The following is a 25,399-nucleotide window of genomic DNA, read 5'->3' as shown; positions in this document are numbered from 1 at the left end:
ATTTACGGTTCCACGTCAAGACCATAGTGACTTGGTTTAGCAGTACCGTCAAGAGCCATTGGGGGTCACCACACACCAACGACAGGTTGCCATGTTTTTTTTCTCACTATCTCGCCTGTCAGAGTCAACATTATTATTCGGGAGACTACAGGTTTGTGTAATCAAAGTAAAACCTCCGCGGATTGGCTTCAAACCTACCGCGGCCATCTTGTGTGTCATGCCTTTATAACCAATTTAGTCTATTTCTTATTTTATTTTACATATCAGGAGTTATTATGACAAATTTGAATATGAAATTTTGTCCATGTGGAACCGGCTCCAAATGTAATCTGAGATAAAAATTGAACGAGTCCTCAACTGTCCAATCAGAGAGCAAGTAACTGATATGCAAATTATGTCATCGATTCGTCACGCCAGCAGCAGTAGAACCGCCGTGGTCAACTAGTTAACTTCGCTCTTATAATTTTCAGTCAACGGATTTTGCTTCACTACGGTAAGTAATAAAATAATTTTCTCGTCATAAATAGAAAGTATTGGCTCCACACAGAGCTTTTAACTCCGGGAGCAAACTGTAATTCTAATGACTGAGAGACAGTGACGCTCAGCTGTGGTCACTAACGTTACCTTAGCAGTGGGAATCCCGGTCTGAAAAGCGCCCAACTAGCTACAATATCAATAAAATGGCTCGCGGAACGTTGTAAATTATACCATTTCCATCGTGGTTTCTCAGAGTTCGAAATATTGCGCTCGTGTTACTAAAGTTATTAACGGCGCTTCGTTATGTTGGTCCTGAACTGACAGCGACCCGGTGTGAGGGTACGAGCCTCGAGCCAGCTCAGCATCGTTGCAATGAATGTGCATGCAGAGGGTAAAGTGATATAAGTCGGGAGTCTCAACGAAACTCGATCGGGTCCATCAACAGCTGGTTTGATTTTCTGTGGTCAATCTATTGTATTGTTCCTAATGAATGACTGTCGACCCCCATCCAGCTCTTCCCTCCTCTCCTACTCAGCAGAGGCGTCACGACACCACTGAAGTCGAGAGGAGAGGGGCTTGGATGAAAGACAAGTGGATGAAAGACACGTGTACGATTCGAGTCTCGAGAAGAACAGATGGTGGGAAAAATCCCTAAGGTTTGGCACCTGTCTTTCAGATTCAGAAAGTTAAGATTCAGCTAATTTCTCTAACTAGGTAGCTAGCTACCTGTTGTGACAGGGAAACACATCGAGTGCCAAGCAGCCTTTTACTAGGAGGTGCAGCAAGGCTATTGTGAAGATTCGATGCTCAGATAGCCACGAGCCATAGCTGCACTCAGAGGATGCTGAGGTTAGTGGCCATTACAGACTGGCTTCTTTCTATCATGGGTTCATTGTTACAGATTCTCGCTGTGCCACATAAACCAGGTGTGGTTAATTGAGGGATTCTAGAACCTATTCTAAAGTAAAATTCAACAATGCAATACGATACTTATTAACCTTTCTTACTTAGTAATAATACCGAAATTCTTGGGATTATTCCTATTTCGCGTCATTACAAACTAGTGTAATCAGCAGACAGTTGATTAAAGCCGATTGATGATCATCATGGATGTCCGTTGCACGTAGATGTAGTGTTGTGCAAATAATATTTTGATTCCTGAATCCATGGAGTTGGATCGTCGACAGACGACGGGTTTGTGAGTTTGGACAGTTTGATGCTACATTGTTTCTGTCTCTATTTCGTTGTCGTTGTTGTGGCTGCACTTGTTATCTGTATTTTTTGTTTAGGGTGCTTAGATAAGTCACCAGGACTCTGAAATTGACAACGCCTATTTGTTTGTTGTGTATAGTGGGTTGGCGATATCATGCTACTTGAGGCAAAGAGGCATAGACTCATGGTAAACAAACAAAGAAGCAAGCAGCTTGCAGAGGAAGCTAGCCCACTGGGCACATACTTCAATTCAACGTCTATTCCACGTTGGTTCAATGTAATTTAATTGAAATGACGTGTAAACAACGTTGATTCAACCAATGTGTGACCAGTTGGAGACTAAATGTAAGCAGGAAGCGCAGCACAAACACGAATGCATTTATATTGCAAAGACTATGATGGGACCTGTTGAATGTGCTCTGGAATCAAATCGAATTTAATTATATAGCCCTTCTTACATCAGCTGACATCTCAAAGTGCTGTACAGAAACCCAGCCTAAAACCCCAAACGGCAAGCAATGCAGGTGTAGAAGCACGGTGGCTAGGAAAGACTCCATAGAAAGGCCAAAACCTAGGAAGAAACTTAGAGGAATGGCCTTGATCTGTTTTCTTGGAGAGTTAAATTAATCTCCATTTTCCAATTATGCTTTTTTAACAAAAGAAAAGTTGATTCAGGTGGGTTTTTTTTATTGGTGAACCGTTTATTACCCAATACTTTGAGGGTAGAGCCTACAGATAAACCAGCCAAACAAATAGTCTACATTCGATTTGGCTATGAATTATGTTTTACATTTTAAAGTGGGTTTCACTGTAGCTAAAACTTAACTCCAGAGATTAACTAGAGCTTGTTTCACTGCATATCTGGGTTCAACGTCAATTTATAAAGACTTTCTAGACTGCATAAAGTCTTCATAAGAACTACATAGATGCTTCACAAACCCAGCAGTTATAAGCAAAGTCATAGCCTACCTACTACATGCAATTAAAAAAAACAATGTCTGAAACTAGATCCTGAAGATTCTGGTCTTGATGAGAATAAAAATACAATAAATGTCTTGATGTTCCCTTCTGCACTGTTCAATCAATCTAGTAAATGTGAAGGAAGAGTTAACATGGATTGTCTCCTTGTTAATTGAAGAGAAGTCGTGTCACAGACTCTCTCTTCCATTTCCCCTGAAAACCGGAATTTACGGTTCTTGGCATCTCTGCTAAAGCTACACCTAATGGTAGTGCTGAGCGATTAAGCAAAATAACTGATTGACAGACGTTGGTTCATTGCATTTCTAATTTTTTTATTTTTCGGTGAGCTTAACATTGCACAGTTTCTCTAGAGATAAATCAGATCTAGCCTGAATTGTTCAATGTAGTAGGGAGTTGTTGTTTCCAACAGGCCAATATTCTACATAGTTTAGTGCATAAAATGTGGTAATTAACTACAGTGACCATAATCGATTGCGCATCTACTAGTCCGGTCTGTGTTTCTTTCACGCCAGCTACTGTAGAGACAGAAGAATGCACAATCGTGAGGTGATATAGAGAGCAGCTGTTGCTTTGTGCAGTATCTCTACCTGAAAATACATGATCAAAGTGATTGATAGTTGGTGTTCAGCAGTCATAAAGTATGTCTTATTTACTTTGAAGAACTACAAAATAGTGATTTTGTCAGACAGCATAGGTTGCAGCTCTATAGAGATGAGATGATGACTTGGAGTAAAATAAAAAAGTCATCAAATAAAACAAATGTAATATACACAATAAGCAAAACTATTTTGTAAAGCAATGTGAATAAATTATGGATCGCCGTTTGGGTTTTTGCGTCACAAGATTTTAATTTGACACGTCAAATAAAACAATTCTATTATAGAATGTTGTGTGTGCCTAATTTGCAGGTGCAAGCCAACCGCCACCATTACTGTCAAAGCTGTACAATACTGCATTGGTAATAAGGCATTATTTGTTTGACCGAATGAGAAAATATCTGTGTGAACATTTGAAATTAGATCAGAATCAAACGAGCAGGATCAAAAATGTTTGCAAATACAGTGGAAGTCGGAAGTTTATATACACTTCGTTTGGAGTCATTAAAACTAGTTTTTCAACCACTCCACAAATGTCTTGTTAACAAACAATAGTTTTGGCAAGTCGGTGAGGACATCTACTTTGTGAATGACACAAGTAATTTTTCCAACAATTGTTTACAGACAGATTATTTCACTTATAATTCACTGTATCACAATTCCAGTGGGTCAGAAGTTTACTTACACTAGGTTGACTGTGCCTTTAACAGCTTGGAAAATTCCAGAAAATTATGTCATGGCTTTAGAAGCTTCTGATAGGCTAATTGACATAATTTGAGTCAATTGGAGGTGTACCTGTGGATGTATTTCAAGGCCTACCTTCAAACTCAGTGCCTCTTTGCTTGACATCATGGGAAAATCAAAAGAAATCAGCCAAGACCTCAGAAGAAAAATTGTAGACCTCCACAAGTCTGGTTCATCCTTGGGAGCAATTTCCAAACGCCTGAAGGTACCACGTTCATCTGTACAAACAACAGTACGCAAGTATAAACACCATGGGACCACGCAGCCGTCATATCGCTCAGGAAGGAGACTCGTTCTGTCTCCTAGAGATGAACGTACTTTGGTGCGAAAAGTGCAAATCAATCCCGGAACAACAGCAAAGGACCTTGTGAAGATGCTGGAGGAAACGGGTACAAAAGTATCTATATCAACAGTAAAACGAGTCCTATATCAACATAACCTGAGAGGCCACTCAGCAAGGAAGAAGCCACTGCTCCAATGCTTGCAAGGCGAAGAACACCATCCCAACCGTGCAGAACGAGGGTGGCAGCGTCTTGTTGTGGGGATGCTTTGCTGCAGGAGGGACTGGTGCACTTCACAAAATAGATGGCATCACGAGGTAGAAAAATTGTGGATATATTGAAGTCAGTTACACCAGCTCTGTCAGGAGGAATGGACCAAAATTCACCCAACTTATTGTGAGAAGTTTGTGGAAGGCTACCCAAAACGTTTGACCCAAGTTAAACATTTTAAAGGCAATGCTGCTACCAAATACTAATTGAGTGTATGTAAACTTCTGACCCACTGGGAATGTGATGAAAGAAATAAAAGCTGAAATAAATCTTTCTCTAATATTATTCTGACATTTCAAATTCTTAAAATAAAGTGGTGATCCTAACTGACCGTAGACAGGTCATTTGTACTTGGATTAAATGGCAGGAATTGTGAAAAACTGAGTTTAAATGTATTTGGTTAAGGCGTTTGTAATCTTCCGACTTCAACTGTTTCTTAGATACAGACGTTATTAGCAACTTCTGGGTTAGCTAGCTAGCTTTAGCTTGGTACCTAGCGAGCACCAATCTAACCAGCCTGAAAAGAATGACCAGTAGAAACTGAAGTCATTTTCAATATTCTTAACAATGATTAAGGAATCCTTGTTGTTCTCCTATTGAAATAATTAGCTGGCCAGCTACCAAACCCTGTTGCCCAAAACTAAAGTTATAAGCAGCCTGCTTGCTTCATCTGTTAACGCTGTACATTGTCACAAGTGATCTCATTCGCTTGAGCAGGCAGACAGGTCTGACTGACAGCTAGATTTGTTCTCTAACCTGTTGTCTCTCTTTATGCCTAAAGCATTTAGCCTACAGTATCCAACCATGCCTTCACCTCCATTGTTACTTGTATTTGTTCAAATCAAATCAAAGTTTATTTGTCACGTGCGCTGAATACAACTTTACAGTGCCATTTTTATTTTTTTATTTCACCTTTTTTTAACCAGGTTCTCATTTACAACTGTGACCTGGCCAAGATAAAGCATAGCAGTGTGAACAGACGACAACACAGTTACACATGGAGTAAACAATAAACAAGTCAATAACACAGAAAAAAAAGTCTATATACATTGTGTGCAAAAGGCATGAGGAGGTAGGCGAATAATTACAATTTAGCAGATTAATACTGGAGTGATACATGATCAGATGGTCATGTGCAGGTAGAGATACTGGTGTGCAAAAGACCAGAAAAGTAAATAAATAAAAACAGTATGGGGATGAGGTAGGTAAATTGGGAGGGCTATTTACGATGGACTTATGTACAGCTGCAGCGATCGGTTAGCTGCTCAGAAAGCAGATGTTTAAAGTTGGTGAGGGAGATAAGTCTCCAACTTTCCTGTAGTTTAGCATCTGCTTCATCTGACCGTTTTTTTATAGACCGAGTCACTGGTGCTGCCTGCTTTAATATTTGCTTGTAAGCAGGAATCAGGAGGATAGAGTGGAGGGCGAGGGAGAGCTTTGTTCGCGTCTCTGTGTTTGGAGTACGGGTGATCTATAATTTTTTTCCCTCTGGTTGCACATTTAACATGTTGATAGAGATTTGGTATAATTGATTTACGTTTCCCTACATCAACTTCTTGATGCACCCATCCCGTTAGCGGGATCATTTCATCAACACCCGCTGAATTGCAGCGCACCAAATTCAAATTAAAAATATTTCATTTTCATGAAATCACAAGTGCAATATAGCAAAACACAGCTTAGCTTGTTGTTAATCCACCTGGCGTGTCAGATTTCAATACAGCTTTTCGGCGAAAGCATAACAAGCATTTATGGAAGAACATCTCTCTCAGTAGACAAAATATTACAAACACTAGCAGCCAAGTAGATTGGTCAGAAAAGCATTAAATTAAATTGCTTACCTTTGACAATCTTCGGATGTTTGCACTCACGAGACTCCCAGTTACACAATATGTGTTTCTTTTGTTCCAAAAATATTATTTTTATATCCAAATTACCTCCATTTGTTTGGCGTGTTATATTCAGAAATCCACAGGCTCGAGCAGTCACTACATCGCAGACTAAAATTCCAAATAGTATCCGTAATGTCCACAGAAACATGTCAAACGTTTTTCATAATCAACCCTCAGGTTGTTTTAAAAATATATAATCAATAATATATCAACTGGGACTGTAGCTTTTCAATAGGAGAGATAGAGACAATGGCTGTCCCACTCTGTTGCGCAAGCAAAACTCTGCGAACACTCAGCTATCCACTGATGGTGATCTTTCTCGCTCATTTTTTCAAAATAAAAGCCTGAAACTATGTCTAAAGACTGTTGACACCTTGAGGAAAACATAGGAAAAGGAATCTGGTTGATATCCCTTTAAATGGAGGCAAGGCATCCAATGGAACAGAGAGCTTTCAGGAAAAACAGCACTTTCTTGTTGGATTTTCCTCAGGTTTTTGCCTGCAATATCAGTTCTGTTATACTCACAGACAATATTTTGACAGTTTTGGAAACTTTAGAGTGTTTTCTATCCTAATCTGACGGAGTATATGCATATTCTAGTTTCTGGGCCTGAGAAATAGGCAGTTTCAAATGGGTACGTTTTTTAGCCAAAAACAAAAATCCTGCCACCTGCACTCAAGAAGTTAAAGTCTCCGGCCACTAGGAGCGCCGCCTCTGGGTGAGTGGTTTCCTGTTTGCTTATTTCCTTATACAGCTGACTGAGTGCGGTCTTAGTGCCAGCATCTGTTTGTGGTGGTAAATAAACAGCCACAAAAAGTTTAGCTGAGAACTCTCTAGGTAAGTAGTGTGGCCTGCAATTTATCACAATATACTATCTTCAGGTGAGCAAAATCTAGAGACTTCCTTAGATTTCGTGCACCAGCTGTTGTTTACAAATATGCACAGACCGCCCCCCCTCGTCTTTCCGGAGTGTGTTGTTCTATCCTGCCGGTGCAGCATGTATCCCTCAAGCTGAATATCCATGTCTTCATTCAGCCACGATTTTGTGAAACATAGGATATTGCAGTTTTTGATGTCCCGTTGGTAGGATATTCGTGATCTTACCTCGTCTAGTTTATTGTCCAATGATTGCTCGTTGGCGAGTAATATTCACGGTAACGGCAGCTTTCCTAGTTGTCTTCTGCGGGTCCGGACGAGGCATCCGGCTCTTCGTCCTCTGCGTCGCTTCCTTTTGAGAATAATTGGAATGTCTGCCCTGTGCGGTGTTTGGAGAATATCGTGTGAGTCCAGCTTGTTGTTGTTGTTGTTGAATAAATCTAATCTAATCCGAGGTGAGTGATCGCTGTCCTGATATCCAGAAGCTCTTTTCTGCCGTAAGATACAGTTGCAGAAACAATATGTACAAAATAATTTACAAATATCATGAAAACCCCCCCACATAATAGCACAATTTGTTAGGAGACCGTAAAACGGCGGCCATCTCCTCCGGCGCCATCTTGTAATCAATAAACCATAACTGGCATGCAGGTCAGTAGAAATTGTAAGATAAAATGACATTTCACTTCAGAAAGGTTACCGACTCATGTAGCCTATTACCGGCAACTTCAGGAGAGTACAGTGCCTTGCGAAAGTATTCGGCCCCCTTGAACTTTGCGACCTTTTGCCACATTTCAGGCTTCAAACATAAAGATATAAAACTGTGTTTTTTTGTGAAGAATCAACAACAAGTGGGACACAATCATGAAGTGGAACGACATTTATTGGATATTTCAAACTTTTTTAACAAATCAAAAACTGAAAAATTGGGCGTGCAAAATTATTCAGCCCCTTCACTTTCAGTGCAGCAAACTCTCTCCAGCAGTTCAGCGAGGATCTCTGAATGATCCAATGTTGACCTAAATGACTAATGATGATAAATACAATCCACCTGTGTGTAATCAAGTGTCTGTATAAATGCACCTGCACTGTGATAGTCTCAGAGGTCCGTTAAAAGCGCAGAGAGCATCATGAAGAACAAGGAACACACCAGGCAGGTCCGAGATACTGTTGTGAAGAAGTTTAAAGCCGGATTTGGATACAATTTTTTTTCCCAAGCTTTAAACATCCCAATGAGCACTGTGCAAGCGTAAATATTGAAATGGAAGGAGTATCAGACCACTGCAAATCTACCAAGACCTGGCCGTCCCTCTAAACTTTCAGCTCATACAAGGAGAAGACTGATCAGAGATGCAGCCAAGAGGCCCATGATCACTCTGGATGTAGTGCAGAGATCTACAGCTGAGGTGGGAGACTCTGTCCATAGGACAACAATCAGTCGTATATTGCACAAATCTGGCATTTATGGAAGAGTGGCAAGAAGAAAACCATTTCTTAAAGATATCCATAAAAAGTGTTGTTTAAAGTTTGCCACAAGCCACCTGGGAGACACACCAAACATGTGGAAGAAGGTGCTCTGGTCAGATGAAACCAAAATTGAACTTTTTGGCAACAATGCAAAACGTTATGTTTGGCGTAAAAGCAACACAGCCCATCACCCTGAACACACCATCCCCACTGTCAAACATGGTGGTGGCAGCATCATGGTTTGGGCCTGCTTTTCTTCAGCAGGGACAGGGAAGATGGTTAAAATTAATGGGAAGATGGATGGAGCCAAATACAGGACCATTCTGGAAGAAAACCTGATGGAGTCTGCAAAAGACCTGAGACTGGGACAGAGATTTGTCTTCCAACAAGACAGTGATCCAAAACATAAAGCAAAATCTACAATGGAATGGTTAAAAAATAAACATATCCAGGTGTTAGAATGGCCAAGTCAAAGTCCAGACCTGAATCCAATCGAGAATCTGTGGAAAGAACTGAAAAATGCTGTTCACAAATGCTCTCCATCCAACCTCACTGAGCTCGAGCTGTTTTGCAAGGAGGAATGGGAAAAAATGTCAGTCTCTCGATGTGCAAAACTGATAGAGACATACCCCAAGCGACTTACAGCTGTAATCGCAGCAAAAGGTGGCGCTACAAAGTATTAACTGAAGGGGGCTGAATAATTTTGCACGCCCAATTTTTCAGTTTTTGATTTGTTAAAAGTTTGAAGTATACAATAAATGTCGTTCCACTTCATGATTTTGTCCCACTTGTTGATTCTTCACAAAAAAATACTTATATCTTTATGTTTGAAGCCTGAAATGTGGCAAAAGGTCGCAAAGTTCAAGGGGGCCGAATACTTTCGCAAGGCAATGTAGCTGCAGAATCTGCAAAAGCCAGTAGGAGCGGGAGGAGGATGGTCAGGTTAAGTTTTTCTTCTTCTGATTATCTTCATCGCTGGCTCCCTCTTGGTTTCATTTGTGTCTTATTTAATCAAAAACTACTCTAAAAGCATCAGACAAGCTCAATGCATATATAGTTGATTGTATTAAAATACATTGGGTGTGTCTATATATGGAAGAATACACATTTAAAAATTACGACTTTCGGTCTACCAAGCTATTATTTAGTGTGGGACAGCCCTAGTCTCAACCATAGACAGCCTATAACCGGTTGTATTGTACATCATATAGCTTAGTTTCTACAGTTCATCATTGGTCCCAACTAATGCAAGACGAAGAATCAGCAGCAGGAAAAACTCTATGCGGCTCAGATAAGCTACCTAACCTACCCCTGATTACTCATTCAGTTTGTTGAGCGGCCCGGGTAGGATTCTGGTCTGATGTTACCTCTAATTGAGTGATCAGATTTTCCTGTCTGTTTGGGAGAATTAGGCCTGGCCATTCTGCTCATTGTCAGTTACAATGGAGCCCTGCTAAGTGACTGAGAGCGATGGGATTTCTCTTTTCATGCCTAGCCTGCCCTCAGCTGTAGGTCTGTGTTGCTTGAGAAAAGAATACTCTCCTACTACTGGGCTGGCTGCTAGTCACATGAGAACAGAGCTCTAGTATAGCCAAGAGCTGGGCATGGGATATGATCTGGCCCCTGCTATCTGGTGCTCCTGTTAAACACAGTTCTAACTGCTATAGCTGTCCATGTTGTGCTGAACCTCCATTCCATAACATCTGTCATTTATGAAGATGAGTAAGGCTACATGAATGATTCACAGTAACCATGTTAGGGTTAAGTCTTGATGCTTCCTGTATGAATCATGTGTATTGTCTTGGTTGTGTGCTTGTGTCATACTGGGCCTTTGTAACAATGAGTAAAAAGTAATGTTTCATCATAGCCAAGGACAGCCCCACTACTAGGGCTGGGCAGTATGCAGATTTTCATATCTTCATATCATCCTTCTCTCATCCCGAGATTTACGGTTTTACCATGGAGGCTGCTAGCTAAATATGCTAACAAGCGCAAATGGAAAAAAATAATATTGCAAAGACAGGCAGCCCAGCTATAAAGTTATACATCTATATGTAAGAGCTACTGAATGTAATTTTTTTGTGAGTTTGGACATTTACAAACGAATGTGAACGAGAGACATTGTGCAATAAACAGTACTGGCTCTGGAGCAGCATGTGTACGTGCTGTATCTGTCTGGAGTCTGGAGTCTCTAGGGCAACAGGCCTGCTTGCTCTGCTTAGAGGAAGAAGACAGGCTGAGAACTGAGAGGAGAATAAAACACAAGGAAATCAAAAGACAGCAGTGGCAGCTGTACAGATCCAAAGGGCTTTGACTTTTCAAATACGGCAGAAAGCCAACACAACATGATGGATGCCATGTCACCTTATTCATTTTGCCACTTACTTAGATAACGTAGGGGTCACATTAATGCAGAATTCTTCGCTTCTCCATGCAGGAAGAAAAGATAAAACGCATAAGAAATATATTGCTGCATTTTGTAAACGCAAATTTAAAATGCTCCATAATTTCTACATGGCATCAGACTCATTTTGTGCTTCAGTTGCACTTCTCCACCTGGAAGAGAATTCGCTAAGAGCGTTCAATCAGCAGACAGCGTTCTGATGTAGCTACTTTTCTGTGGTGCTTTTCTCAGTGTAGCCAGCCTACTTTTCTCCAGATTAACTTGAAGAAAAACATTAGGAGATGTAGCTAGCCACATTCTTTCTATAATAAACAGAAATATGATGTCCATGCATTGTTTTTACCTTGCATGTTCATTGTAAGCTCATTTAGCCTACTTGTGTGACTGCCAGCCTAATAGCGTTGCGCTTCTGTTGTCATCTGATGAAAATGAAGCTATATTCTGCCGAATGTGTTGCAGTAATGTATTTTCTGTGAAGGAAAACTATAGTTGCACATCCCTGATCACTCTATTGAAGCAAAAAAACACTTGCCTTTCGATATAAAACTCAACCCCTGTCAATACACAGCTGGACTCACCTGCTCCCTCTTTGTGCCATTTACAAACAAACACGTGACGGCTCAACTGTTCTGGGGAGCTACGGTGAGCTTCATAATGGAAAATAATGTGACAAGTGAAATGAAGAACTCTTTATCTTCTAACATATTGCCCAAGTTGAATGAAAGTATTTACTTACAAAGTAGCAACAAATATTAAAATATATAGAAAAATTTGAAACAAATAGTTAATATTATTGAAAACCCATCCCGTGGCTATTTCCAAATACCCCGGTATACGGTATATACGGTATACTGTATACGGTATACTGCCCAAGCCTACCCATTACCCCCCCCTTAGCAGAGGTTGACGAGTTGTGGTTGAAGCATTGGATCTCAGTTGTTACCATCCCCCCCCTCTGTATCAGAAGACTTGTGAGAGCCATGACTGTACATTCAGGAAGGCATGTTAAAGTGTTTGTAGTGAGGTGAGTGTGTGTGGTGAGTATGAGTCAGCAGGTCTTGACTAACACAAGTGTTCCTTCATCTTCTATTGGTCATTGGTCTGTGGCTAGATGCATCCTGAGCCAACCTCCTTGGCTGTTGACACAAACAGCATCAGCTGTCTATCTGTCTGTCTGCACCTTCCTCCCACACATTCAGTAGCTACTAGCAGACAGACGGCTCGATAGATAGCAGGCACAGCACAGTCACTGGGCTGAGGCTGATCGCATCAGGGGGCTTTGAACCGAGGAAGACTAGAGGCACCTGGCTGTTGGTCTGTCTGGCAGTTGGTTCAGTTTAGATCAGATCAGATGCGTTACCACACAACTACCTGCTGCCAACCAGAGATAATTGACAGTGCCAAATTTATCCCAGGCCTGTCTGACCTAGCCATTGGCTTTTTGGCAGCCGCTGTTTTCACTGATGACGTTTACGTGGCTGAGAGCGTCTGTTATGGTAATAAATTGCTTATTGTAGTGTATATGAGGTAGAGGTGTATGGAGATATTGAAAACAACTAGAAGTTTATTGATTTGAAAAACACAGGATGAACATCAAAAAGAGACAGGCTAAATTGCATAAATTCTATTTGACAACTGAAAATCTCTTTATTGTGCAGCCCACACACAGCTCAGTATGAACGAGACATGTTTAAAGATGCATGTTTTTCTTCTCTCTGTTAAATCTGACTTGAGGTTTTGTCTTAGTTTTTCTCTCCAGAGCCAGTCTGTGATGGACATACTGTAGCTCAGTAACACGTGGCGCTCCTAGGCACCCAGCAGAGGTCCAACGTGGGGGACTGGTCTCCGGAAGACTGACCCTGGCCCCTGGGTCATGACAGATCCCATCATGGACTTCTTTGACGACCCCAACCTGTTTGTGGGAGGGCTGGACGGGTTGGCTGAGGAGGGCTTCCCCCCTGGACCCTCGCTGGTGGATGAGCTCAACCTCAGCGCAGGCTTTGAGCCTCTACAGGTGGAGCCGATGGGGGCAGGGAAACACCCCGGGATGATACCCACCTCCATGCCCTCCTCCACCCAACAGAGCATGGCTTATGGGCAGCAGATGGGGCATTTTCCGGGCATGAAGGCCCAGAACTCCATGGGACAGCCCTTCGCTGGCTCTGAGGGTGTGGGTGGTGGAGGGATGATAGCAGCACAGCATACCCAGTTCCATGGACGCTCAATTGGTCAGGCACCCCAATCCAACGCGTTGTTTTCCAACAGCAGCCCCATGTGGGGCAACCAGGACCAGAACGGGAACCTCTATCACTCAGTGCCCCAGCAACAACAACAACAACTACATCAACAACAGCAGCAGCAACTCCACAACCAACAGCATCACCTCCGACAGCAACAGCCACAGCAGCAGCATCACCCCTGTCAACAACAACTTCAGCAACAACAAGTGCAGCAGTTACAGCAGCAACACCAGCTTCTGAACCAGCGGCAGCAGCAGCACCTTCATCAACAGGTAGTGAACCCTCAGTCTCTGCCCCAGCAGCACCACAGCTTCCCCTTCCACCAGGCCAACCAACAGCCAGCATCCCACAACCAGCAGCGTACCACCGGGGGGACCCAGTTCCACTCCAGGGCTGTGCCTAACTCAGGGGTTCTGGCCACAGCTAATGTGGAAACCCCCAATGCCTCGCTGGCTGGAACCCCACCACAGCAGGGTGGCTACCAGCTGGTGCAGGGGACTCAGGGGGCCTTTCCTGGGGTAGGGCCAGAGGACTCTAGCATGTCCTTCTCCATGCAGACCTGCTCCCCCATGGCTCACACCCTGTCCTCCTGCTCAGTGAGCTCCACCACCACCTACCCTCCCTCCCAGTACTCCTTCCCTGGCCAGGGACAACCTGGCATCTCCAGCCTGAGCCAGCCTCTCTCTTTAGCCCCAGTGTCCATGATCCCCACCACCACTCCCCTGCCCTCCTCTGTGCCTGAACTCTCTCTCGTGGGAGCTGGATGTGCGTTTTCGTCTGCTCCAGGGATGACTCAGCATCATCAGCCCAAACAGGTCCCAGTCAGCCAGGCTGAGGACGAATGTCCCTTCCGGGCTCTGCGCTGCTCCAGGCAGACCTTAGGGAACTACGATTCATCTGAGATGTTTGGCCAGGCCATGAGCTGCTACCCCAGTGCAGTCAGCCAGCTCGTTCCAGACCAGCACCAGCCCCAGAACTGTGGATCTAACTTGGAAGTTACCAGACCTCCGGCCAGCACCACTACCACTAACGGCTACGTGTCTCTAGAGGTTAGCATGGCAGGGCTGCAAGGGGAGGTGGAGGCCCAAGGAGGGGGCTTTGAGGGCTTGGAGGCTCCGGACCTGTTGGCTGATGAGCTGCTGCCTCAGCTGGAGGCTGCCCTCAGTCAGCACGACCACCACGACTCCAACTGTTCGTGGACCAATGGTGGGGATGGCGAAAGGAATGGAAAGGGAGAGGAAGAAGAAGAGATGAAGGAGGAAGAAAGGATCTCCATATCCATGGACTACAAGATACAGGTAAACCCATTGGGCCATTAACACTTGCTTTCAGTCTGAGGCTGGCTAGGCTGACATATGCTGACAGACATATGCTGACAGACATATGCTGACAGACATATGCTGACAGACATATGCTGACAGACATATGCTGACAGACTCAGAAAGAATGATATGGATGAAATGCCTAGTTATCCAGATTCTGCAGAGTTCTCCTTCATTCATCTATTTAAAGATGCACTATGCATAAATCGCTCCGCCATTTCCTGGTTGCTACAATTCTAATTTCAGTTTGTGACAAAACAAGCAAGTATAGTCACTGTACCATCTAAACCACTGTGAACTATATTTCCCATAACCTAAAATATTGTATTTTCAGCTGTTTGAAGCTGGTGTACAAAAACGTAAGTAAAAGACGCAAAAATGAAACTTAGAAATAGCCCACATAGAACAGATCTACGACTTCTTGCTTTCATTGAGAATGACAGATCTATGTCACATTTATGTGAATTTGGTCAGGTCATTCAAAAAGTTACATTTTGCAGCTTTAATGTATTACTACAGGAGAAGAAATACACATTGCAGATGTATAGAATAGTTGTGGTTGTTGGTGCTAATAGTTGTCCTTCCCCTTGACCACATGGGCAGGAGGGGATTGATGTAGCGAATTGTCAAATGTCAAATGATTTCTCAGTTCATTCCCATTTAAATCTAGATCTGGTTATCCAGGTTGTTTTATCTATTCAGTTCCAACTATGTTGGAAATGAATGGTAAGAATTGACAGAGTATTTGTGACAGCTACATTAATGGATACATCTCTTGCACTGACAGAGAGACTAGAGAGAGCCTTGCCATGCTTTCACTCCTCTCAGCAGCCAGACGCCAGCCAGCCAGCCACCCACCCATGTAATGTTTAACTAGACCTGGAAGAGCATGAGCATATTTGGTGCACCTGCAATCAGGGGGGAGGTGGAGGGAGGGAGTGAGGGAGTGGAAGGAGGCTCAGCCCTCCTTTAAATTATAATAATACAGCCTGTTCTAGCTATCCTTCCAGTATTGTGTCCCAAATGACATGCTTTTCCCTATATTTGACCAAAGCCCTGGTCAAAAGTAGTGCACTAAATAGAGAATAGGGTGCCATTTTGGGACATAGACAGACAACAGGTAATTACCGTAGCCTAGCTGTGTCCCAGGGCCTGATTAATAGTGGCAGCAGTGTCTCCAGGACTTACAGTAACTAAGCGTACTCAAGGCTATAGATGTGGGTCAGGGCAGGCTAGAGGCTAGAGACACTGCCTGACTGTCTGTCTGTCTTGCTGCTGTGCACTGCATTCACTACATGGCTAGATAGAGAGTGGGGGTGGTTGCTGTTGTGGTTTTCTCTGTGTGTGTGTCTTTGAGTGAGAGAGGGGGAGAGGAGGGGGAGAGAGGATAGAGATGGACAGAGGGAGTGAGTGAGAGAGGGAGAGGGGGAGGGAGAGCGGATAGAGATGGATGGAGTAAGTGAGTGAGTGAGAGAGAGAGGAGGGGGAGGGAGAGGGGATAGAGATGGACAGAGGGAGAGGAGGGGGAGGGAGAGGGGGAGGGGATAGAGATGGACAGAGAGAGTGAGTGAGGGACAGCTTGGGAAGGAGAGAGCGAGAGAGAAGGAGGGAGGCTAATGACAGACACAGAGAAAGGTAGAGAGTGCATTAGTGTGCTGCTCTGGCTCTGACAGGCACAAGGCGGATCCTGGGGCAGAGCTGGCCAGTAGCATAGCAACATCCATCCACATACCTCTCTTAGCCTGGCTCCACAGTGACGCAGACAGCCAGGCAAAGAGGACCGTCAGCAGCAGTCTGTACTGTATGTCAGACCTGATTTCAAATACTATTTGATATTATGTCAAATACTTAAACTTTGCTTGATTAATGGAACCAATAGAATAGTCCCAAAACTACTAACCCCACCCATCTGGAACTCCAGGCAGGCTAAAGACTTCAAATGGTGTTTGAACCCATGTCTGATCAGCAGCAGCACAGTGTGTCAGTTCCCTTCCATGGCCCACACACACACACACACACACACACACACAGCTACTCTGTGGTGAGTGGTGATTCCCAAAGTCGCTAGGTCTTTACCCCGTCTCGACAGCATAGCTCTGCGTCTCTCAACTCTACCACTTAGACTAACTCATTTTTATTTTATTTGACCTTTATTTAACCAGGTAGGCCAGTTGAGAACAAGTTCTTATTTACAACTGCGACCTGGCCAATAAACAAACGTACAGACAATAACCCAATAGAAAAAAAATAGAAAAATCTATGAACAGTGTGTGCAAATGTAGTAAGATTAGGGAAGTAAGGCAATAAATAGGCCATAGAGGCGACATTATTACAATTTAGCATTAACACTGGAGTGATAGATGACGATGTGCAAGTAGAAATACTCAAGCACAGACTGGTGTTTTGACCCAGCAGCCAATTTGTCCAATTTGTCCATCCGCTAATTGAAATGGGACATGGAACACCAGCGAACAGGCCCAGCTTCCCTACAGTCTGTGTCAACATCCACCCATGTGTTGATGCTTATGGGTAGACTGCTCTATTCATGTCCACTGGTGTGTGAAGAGCCAACAGATACTGTGTTTGCTGAACAGGCAGGGCATCAGGGGATAGAGTGGTGCCCATCCCCCTGTCCTAGTCTCACTGCCTGTCTCTGGCCCTGTCTCACTGCCTGGCTCTGGCCCTGTCTCACTGCCTGTCTCTGGTCACGTCTCACTCCCTGGTCCCGTCTCTGGCCCTGTCTCACTCCCTGGTCCCATCTCTGGCCCTGTCTCACTCCCTGGTCCCGTCTCTGGCCCTGTCTCACTCCCTGGTCCCGTCCCTGGCCCTGTCTCACTCCCTGGTCCCGTCTCTGGTCCTGTCTCACTCCCTGTGTCTGGCCCTGTCTCACTCCCTGGTCCCGTCTCTGGTCCTGTCTCACTCCCTGGTCCCGTGTCTGGCCCTGTCTCACTCCCTGGTCCCGTCTCTGGCCCTGTCTCACTCCCTGGTCCCATCTCTGGTCCTGTCTCACTCCCTGGTCCCGTCTCTGGCCCTGTCTCACTCCCTGGTCCCGTCTCTGGCCCTGTCTCATTCCCTGTGTCTGGCCCTGTCTCACTCCCTGGTCCCGTCGCTGGCCCTGTCTCACTCCCTGGTCCCGTCTCTGGCCCTGTCTCACTCCCTGGTCCCGTCTCTGGCCCTGTCTCACTCCCTGGTCCCGTCTCTGGCCCTGTCTCACTCCCTGGTCCCATCTCTGGCCCTGTCTCACTCCCTGGTCCCATGTCTGGCCCTGTCTCACTCCCTGGTCCCGTGTCTGGCCCTGTCTCACTCCCTGGTCCCGTCTCTGGCCCTGTCTCACTCCCTGGTCCCGTCTCTGGCCCTGTCTCACTCCCTGGTCCCGTCTCTGGCCCTGTCTCACTCCCTGGTCCCGACTCTGGCCCTGTCTCACTCCCTGGTCCCGTGTCTGGTCCTGTCTCACTCCCTGGTCCCGTCTCTGGCCCTGTCTCACTCCCTGTGTCTGGCCCTGTCTCACTCCCTGGTCCCGTCTCTGGCCCTGTCTCACTACTGGTCCTGTGTCTGGCCCTGTCTCACTCCCTGTCTCTGGCCCTGTCTCACTACTGGTCCTGTGTCTGGCCCTGTCTCACTCCCTGTCTCTGGCCCTGTCTCACTACTGGTCCTGTGTCTGTCCCTGTCTCACTCCCTGTCTCTGGCCCTGTCTCACTCCCTGATCCTGTGTCTGTCCCTGTCTGACTCCCTGTCTCTGGCACTGTCTCACTACTGGTCCTGTGTCTGTCCCTGTCTCTGGCCCTGTCTCACTCCCTGATCCTGTGTCTGTCCCTGTCTCATTCCCTGTCTCTGGCCCTGTCTCTGTCCCTGTCTCACTCCCTGTCTCTGGCCCTGTCTCACTACTGGTCCTGTGTCTGGCCCTGTCTCACTCCCTGTCTCTGGCCCTGTCTCACTACTGGTCCTGTGTCTGGCCCTGTCTCACCCCATGGCCCTGTGTTTGTCCAGCGATTAATATGCAATCCATAATCCAACGAAACAGTCCAAAAAGGAGAGGTGCCGGATGTTTCGTTCCGGGACATATTTGACCGGATCCAGTACCTCTCATGGGATAAAAAATTATTTTCACTTTTTGCAATGTAAAAATTTGAATAAAAGCGCTCAAAGTTAATTCAAGTTGTCTCTTCGTTAGTTATCCTACCCCCCACCCCCAAGCCCGGGCCTGATTTGGGTTGGGCTTATGGTTTGTGTAAAATTGTAACCCATGTTTGAGACCAATGCGTGGCTGTGCCTGTGTGAGATGCGCGCCTGTGTCTCTCACAGAACTGGAGCGAGATTCACTTTCTATGATCTCTCTCCCTCTCTGCTCTGATAGACATGAATGAGCCTGCAACGCTGATCTCTCCAGTGTTGCACTTCATCATTTATTTCCTTATAGAATCATAGCAGTGCGAAGGGTTCTGGAGGAGCTGCAGCACCCCTGATACATTTAAATACATTTGCGTTATAAGTTATAGAGTTACTGCTGTCTGTTCAGAAAGAAATGAAACAATTCAGAATAGCCTAGTACACCATGAGAAAGCATATCATTCATTTAGCCACAGAGGAACATCAGCGTCTTTAAAAAACATGTGCCTAACTGTGATATGTAGCCCAATAACAAGGCATAGCCTACAGTTTGAACGTGCGGGAAATCGGTCAGTTAATAAACAGCATGCAGACAAAAAAATGCCTTTTGCAATACTTCAAATAGAATCGCTGGAAAACACAGACTGGAAAGCAAATGGCTACTGCTGAAAAGAGAAGACTCCAAATAGACCTATTGTTTACAAAGTAAAACAAGCGGGGGAGGCTTTTGGCACGAGCGCATCGGCCATCACCAGCCAGTGAGCTGCGCATCATTGGGTGAGTCAGTGAAACGGGAAAGCATTTTTAGGACTATAATTTCTTTCTCACATTGTAACCTACAATATGTGTCTCCAGACACCTTGGCCTGGACTATTTATGGATTCAAAACAAGGTAATTTTTATTGATTTCAGTTTGTCAGTGTCAAAGTAGCCTGCCATTTCCGTCATTTGTGCGGTATTATGGTGCTTTCATGACAACTGGGAACTCTGGGGAAAAAACGAAGTCAAATCATGACTTTTTCAGGTCGGAAAGTCGGAGCTCTAGAAAGAGGCCTGAGTTCCCAACTTGGAATTCAGAGTTGGATGACCTTTCAAATCAAATTTTCCCATTCGGAGCTTGTTTTTTCCCCAAGTTCCCAGTTGTCTTGAACACACTGAAGTCGGAAGTCAGAGATTTCCCAATCCCGAATTCCCATGTTTTGAATGAGGCATTAAAAAGATTCTGCCAAAATCTCCAGTCACGTAAAACGATGTAGAAATGCGTTTATAAAAGTAAATTTTATTCCCAGATCCTAGGCCACTAAAAATGTTATCCATATCCACTGATCTATACCACTACGCAAATGTGGTGATATGCATGCAATGCTTTACTATAAGTGATTTTCTTCTTTCTGTAATGCGTTCTGGTACCTCAGAGGTCCCTAGATCACCACCCTCTTGCGATCACATTTTGTTCCAGCACCTCCCGATTGACAAATTAATCACTGTGTCTGTCCCTAGCCTGCACTGCATGTGGCTAATTAGGTTTTCTTTCTGTCTTTAATGATGGAGACCTGGATGGATTCTGTCTTGTTCTTGAGGCCCAGCCATGATCAATGCTGCTCTGGTCCTCTTGCCGAGATAGCAAGCAAATGTTTTGCATTGCACATTATCACTACTAATGGATAATATGTTTTTTCACCCCAGTACTATAAAGTAGGGCTGGGCGATATGGCCAAAATATCATTTCACAATACGTTTCATATTTTTGACGATATTTCAGGTTTTTGAATGTTGGAATGTAGTGGGCACTTTGAAAACAGTGTTGTTTGACATAACAACAAATTAAAAAGCCAGGGAGTGGTTATTGTGACACATGGGAGGAACCAAAGTGTTGGTCAGTGTTTCCTAGTGGACCCCAATTAATGTTACATTAAATGTTTTCTCTTACTGTAGTTTTGATATAGCTAAAATATCCATGCTTTACCAATTCTTCTGATTTAGAATACACCGTTGCACAAACAACGTGCTGATGTAGGCCTACACCAGCACTGGTATCAGGCTGTATTAGCTAGCTTTCTAGCTACGTTTGCTCTGACTAAGTACATTTAGCTGGCTAACTAGCCAACTAACTAGCAATTAGTATTAGCAGCTAACATCATTTATTTTAGCCACAACTTGCTAAGAAAAGAGAAACTATCTGTTTGCAGACAGTAAGATATATGCAGACTGTCACTGCAAGTGGTTGTTGTGACTTGTAGTAGCGCAAAAAACTGTTCTGCTTGAGTGACAAGATGTGGGGCTTGGTGTGTGTGGAAGGAGAGAGGGAGAGAAATGACTCAACGGAGTAAACTGACATTATTACACGCGGCGGAGTGGCGTAACATATTTAACAAACCAAACAATAATATATAGCTTTACAAGGTAAAGTAAAAACCCAAACCGGTCCGTGCATCAATACCGGTATATAATAAAATATAGTATACCACCCATCCCTAGTCTCCAGCCAGTTGTAGGCCTAGACCTTGGGAGCTAGTGCTTGGCTGTGACATGGGCTGGTTCTGTTCACTGTTAGTCACACAGAGAGTGACTTCTAGACAGAGGGCCTTTGTTCCCAATCATTGTGAAGACAGCAGTATGATAAAGGGTGTTGGAGCTGGATATGAAAGGGCCTGATTGGATATGGTCATACCAAGGCAATTTGAATGAGTCTTTGCTTGGTCTGTTGGAAGATGTACTCAGTGTGCCTATGTACAGCACACTGCCATAGGGTTATCGATGGGACAGGCACAACCCTTTAGGGTAGTAATAACCTGATTCACTATTTTTCTAAATGGAGACAATTTTATAGACCAGGGTTTCACAAACTCGGTCCTGGGCACTGCCCGGGTGCATGTTTTGGTTTTTGCCCCCAGCACTACACCGCTGATTCAAATAACCAAGTCATCATCATGTTTTGGTTTTTGCCCCCAGCACTACACTGCTGATTCAAATAACCAAGTCATCATCATGTTTTGATTATTTGAATCAGCTGTGTAGTGTGAGGGAAAAAAGCTAAACATGATGATGAGCTGCTGTGCAGTACAGCAGGTGCCTCCTGTCTGACTCAGTGCATCAGTGGTTTAGGTTTATTCTGTGACTCTCCCCTCACCCCCTCCTCTGGCCTCTGGGGGCGTTGAAACTAGTGGTGGGGGGGGGGCGTGTGTGAGGCCGACTCAGCTGAGGGTGTCTTTGGCTGTGGGCCCCCACTGAATTGCTGTCTTTGTTGCTTCCTGGGTGAAGTTTATGTAACTCCCAGCCAGTCAGCCAGCCAAGCAGAGAGTGCTGCAGTCAGCCTTGAAACCTGACACCAAGTCACTGCTCTACTCTCCGAAGGGGGAGGGGTTCCTGCCACGGGAAACCTGCCCTCCATGAGGCTGAGATATGATTGGATGTTTCTCTGGCTGCGGCTGGCTCTCTCTCTGGTCTGTAGGTCTATCAGTCTCTCTTGATCTCTCAATTCAATGTTCAATTTATGGGGCTTTATTGGCATGGGAAACATATGTTTACATTGCTGAAGCAAGTGAAATAGATAATAATCAAAAGTGAAATGAACAATAACAAATTGACAGTAAACATTACACTCCAAAAGTTCCAAAAGAAAAAATACATTTTAAATGTCATATTATCTCTATATACAGTGTTGTAATAATGTGCAAATAGTTAAAGTACAAAAGGGAAAATAAATAAACATAAATATAGGTTGTATTTACAATAGTGTTTATTCTTCACTGGTTGCCCTTTTCTTGTGGCAACAGGTCACAAATCTTGCCGCTGTGATTTTAAACTGTGGTATTTCACCCAATAGATATGGGAGTTTATCAAAAATGTATTTGTTTTCAAATAATTTTTAGGTCTGTGTAATCTGAGGGAAAATGTGTCTCTAGTATGGTCATACATTTGGCAGGAGGTTAGGAAGTGCAGCTCAGTTTCTACCTCATTTTGTGGGCAGTGTGCACATAGCCTCTCTCTTTCTCTCCCTAGCTCTTTCTGACTGCCTCTCTCTCTTTCTGACTGCCTATCTCTCTCTTTATGACTGTCTCTCTCTGTTCCCCCAGTCATCCGGCCTCATCTGCCTGCTGGTAGTGGAGGCCTGCCAGGAGTGGGTGGGATCTAGTGGGGGGGTCAAAGGTGAACAGGAAGTCAACTCTATTTAAAGTGGGGAGGTCTTGGCTGTGGACGGAAGGGGCGGGCTGTGGGGGGACTAGGAAATGGGTGGCTAGTTTGTAGAGGGAGGGGTGAGAGAGTTGTACTTGGATTTAGCCTAGACTGTGAGGAGCATGTGGGAGCCTTGCCAGCCCCAAACTGCACAGTAGGTCTGAATACAAACCCATTCTCTTTTATTCTGCATGTTTTCTCTCTCTCCCCCGCTCACAGCGGATTAAATAGCTTTGACTATGTTGGCTGGCTAGGGGTTTGGAGAGGAGCGTGCGATAGCCAGCGGGTTCAGTGCTAACATGAGGTTTTGTGTGAGAGGAATGTGAGGGGTGACACAACCCAACATAACCTCTTCCTTGAGCTGCAGTCAGGTTAACCTTTCACTGGCTGACAGGAATGAACTCAGTTCAACCACCAGACAGCCCGCTGAACGCTAGCCTGCCTAGCATAGTCTGTCTCTGGGGAGAGAAAGTCGAGAACAGGTTTACACAGTCTACTCTACAGGGACTCTAATGAGACTTTCATAGCCTCTCCTTCAGTTAGACTTAGTTTAGCTCTAAATAGGGAACCCAGCACTAAATAGGGCAGGGGGAATAGGGAAAAGGCAGCAGAACTGGCCCACTTGCTTACAGCTGTGCTAGGGTCGGACAGCATGACTGTGTAGATCAAGACACTGGGGAGCTAGCGTGATATATGGCTCAGAAAACCTACCTCAATATAGGGGTGAGAAATGCAGTGCACTCAAAATTGTCCCATTTACCCAACTGTTACACCGGGAAGTTTGAACGACTGCTAGTTTTTCTGGAAAGCTGGTCTTTTCGTCCCCATGTTCGCGCCCAGGTTCTGTCGGAGCCGGCCACGACCCGGGAGGTCCATGGGGCGACGTACAATTGGCCTAGCGTTCCGGGTTACGGAGGGTTTGGCCGGTTGGGATATCCTTGTCTCATCACGCACCAGCAACTCCTATGTCGGGTCGGGCGCAGTGCGCGCTAACCAGGTCGCCGGGTGCACGGTTTCCTTCGACATATTGGTGCGGCTGGCTTCCGGGTTGGATGCGGGTTGGATGCGCGCTGTGTTAAGAAGCAGTTAAGAAGCAGTGCGGCGTGGTTGGGTTGTGTTTCGGGGGATGCATCGCTGTCTATCCCAAGCCCGTACGGGAGTTGTAGCGATGAGACAAGATAGTAACTACTAAAAACTGGATACCACGAAATTGGGGAGAAAAGGGGGTACAATTTAAATAAATAAATAACAAACAAAAAATGAAAAGTTGCGGGTGGGAAATGGTTTAGTATATTGCCACATTCAAAAACACTGGAAATTCTGACATTTCAGAATTCACTGCGTTCAAGACAACTGGGAACTCAGAAATGTTTTTTGAGTGGTCATCCAACTGGAATTCCAAGTCGGAAACTCGGGCATCTTTCTAGAGTTCCAAGTTGTTTTGAAAGGACCATAGGTCAAACTTTACCAAAACTATAGATGCTTTTCTGAAGTACAATAATTAATTGGTAGTCCATGTCATTGCTGTCAAGGGTGGATTAACAAAGGCAATAAACAGCCACACACTAGAAAGTTGTTGTGTTTGTCTTTCAATAATTTATTTGTTTGTTCCAACAATTTTGCCTTTGTTAACATTGACATAGCCAATTATCAATAAATTATTACCAATTAATTATATTATGGTACAGCCATAGTTTTGGGAGAGTTTAACATGTACAAAGCCATTCCCCACACATTAGTTTTATTTTGACATTATAATAGCGCGACGACGTAGGCTTGACTATCCTTTGTTGCTCAACACACGTGGCTTCTGCTACGTAGCATGAGGCGGAAAGGGCAGCGTTCTGGAAAAGTAGCAGTTATTCAATCTTGTAACAGTTGGGATAATAGCACAACTAGGAATACAACTCGTTTCTCACCCCTGGATTGAGGTACGTTTTCCAAGCCGGCTCCACGGTGTCCTGATCTACACGGTCGTGCTGTCTGACCCTAGTGCAGCTATAAGCAAGCAGGTCGGATCTTCTGGCTAATTGTGCTTTATGTGTCGACTATACTTCACACAGTGTGCCTCTTTTGCCTTTATGTCTAAGGAACACTTGTTGGTTTGTGTTTGTGTTAGCTTAACTATTCCTAGGAGATGACAGTTGCTTTGTGTGTGTGTGTGTGTGTATGATAGTTAGTTAGTTTGTAATTTTTCACACAGGAGTCTCAAAGCGATCAGACAGGTTTGTCAGGTAGCTGCTGGTTCCTAGCCGGGTATGTTCATTGGTTTCCATGGCGCTGGGACCTGAGTCAAGGGTTTGTTTACACAGAGAAACACTTTATTTCACAACATTACACTGACTCTGTGGAAG

At 44.5% G+C, this 25,399-nt stretch overlaps 1 protein-coding gene across 1 annotated transcript in view; it reads left to right on the top strand.

Moving 5' to 3' along the window:
• The first annotated feature begins 400 nt into the window (after positions 1-400).
• LOC118379852 (chromodomain-helicase-DNA-binding protein 9-like) overlaps positions 401-25,399 on the top strand; it is a 175,882-nt gene continuing 150,883 nt past the window's right edge. The window contains 3 exon segments of the mRNA XM_052515481.1: positions 401-493; positions 990-1,133; positions 12,947-14,738. Of these exon segments, the coding sequence (XP_052371441.1) occupies positions 13,074-14,738 (1,665 nt within the window). The 5' untranslated portion in view covers positions 401-493; positions 990-1,133; positions 12,947-13,073.

This window comes from Oncorhynchus keta, unplaced genomic scaffold (assembly GCF_023373465.1).
Source record: "Oncorhynchus keta strain PuntledgeMale-10-30-2019 unplaced genomic scaffold, Oket_V2 Un_scaffold_275_pilon_pilon, whole genome shotgun sequence".
Classification (NCBI taxonomy): domain Eukaryota; kingdom Metazoa; phylum Chordata; class Actinopteri; order Salmoniformes; family Salmonidae; genus Oncorhynchus; species Oncorhynchus keta.
Note: the sequence above shows the minus strand (reverse complement) of the source record. Positions and strands in the feature narration are given on the sequence as shown.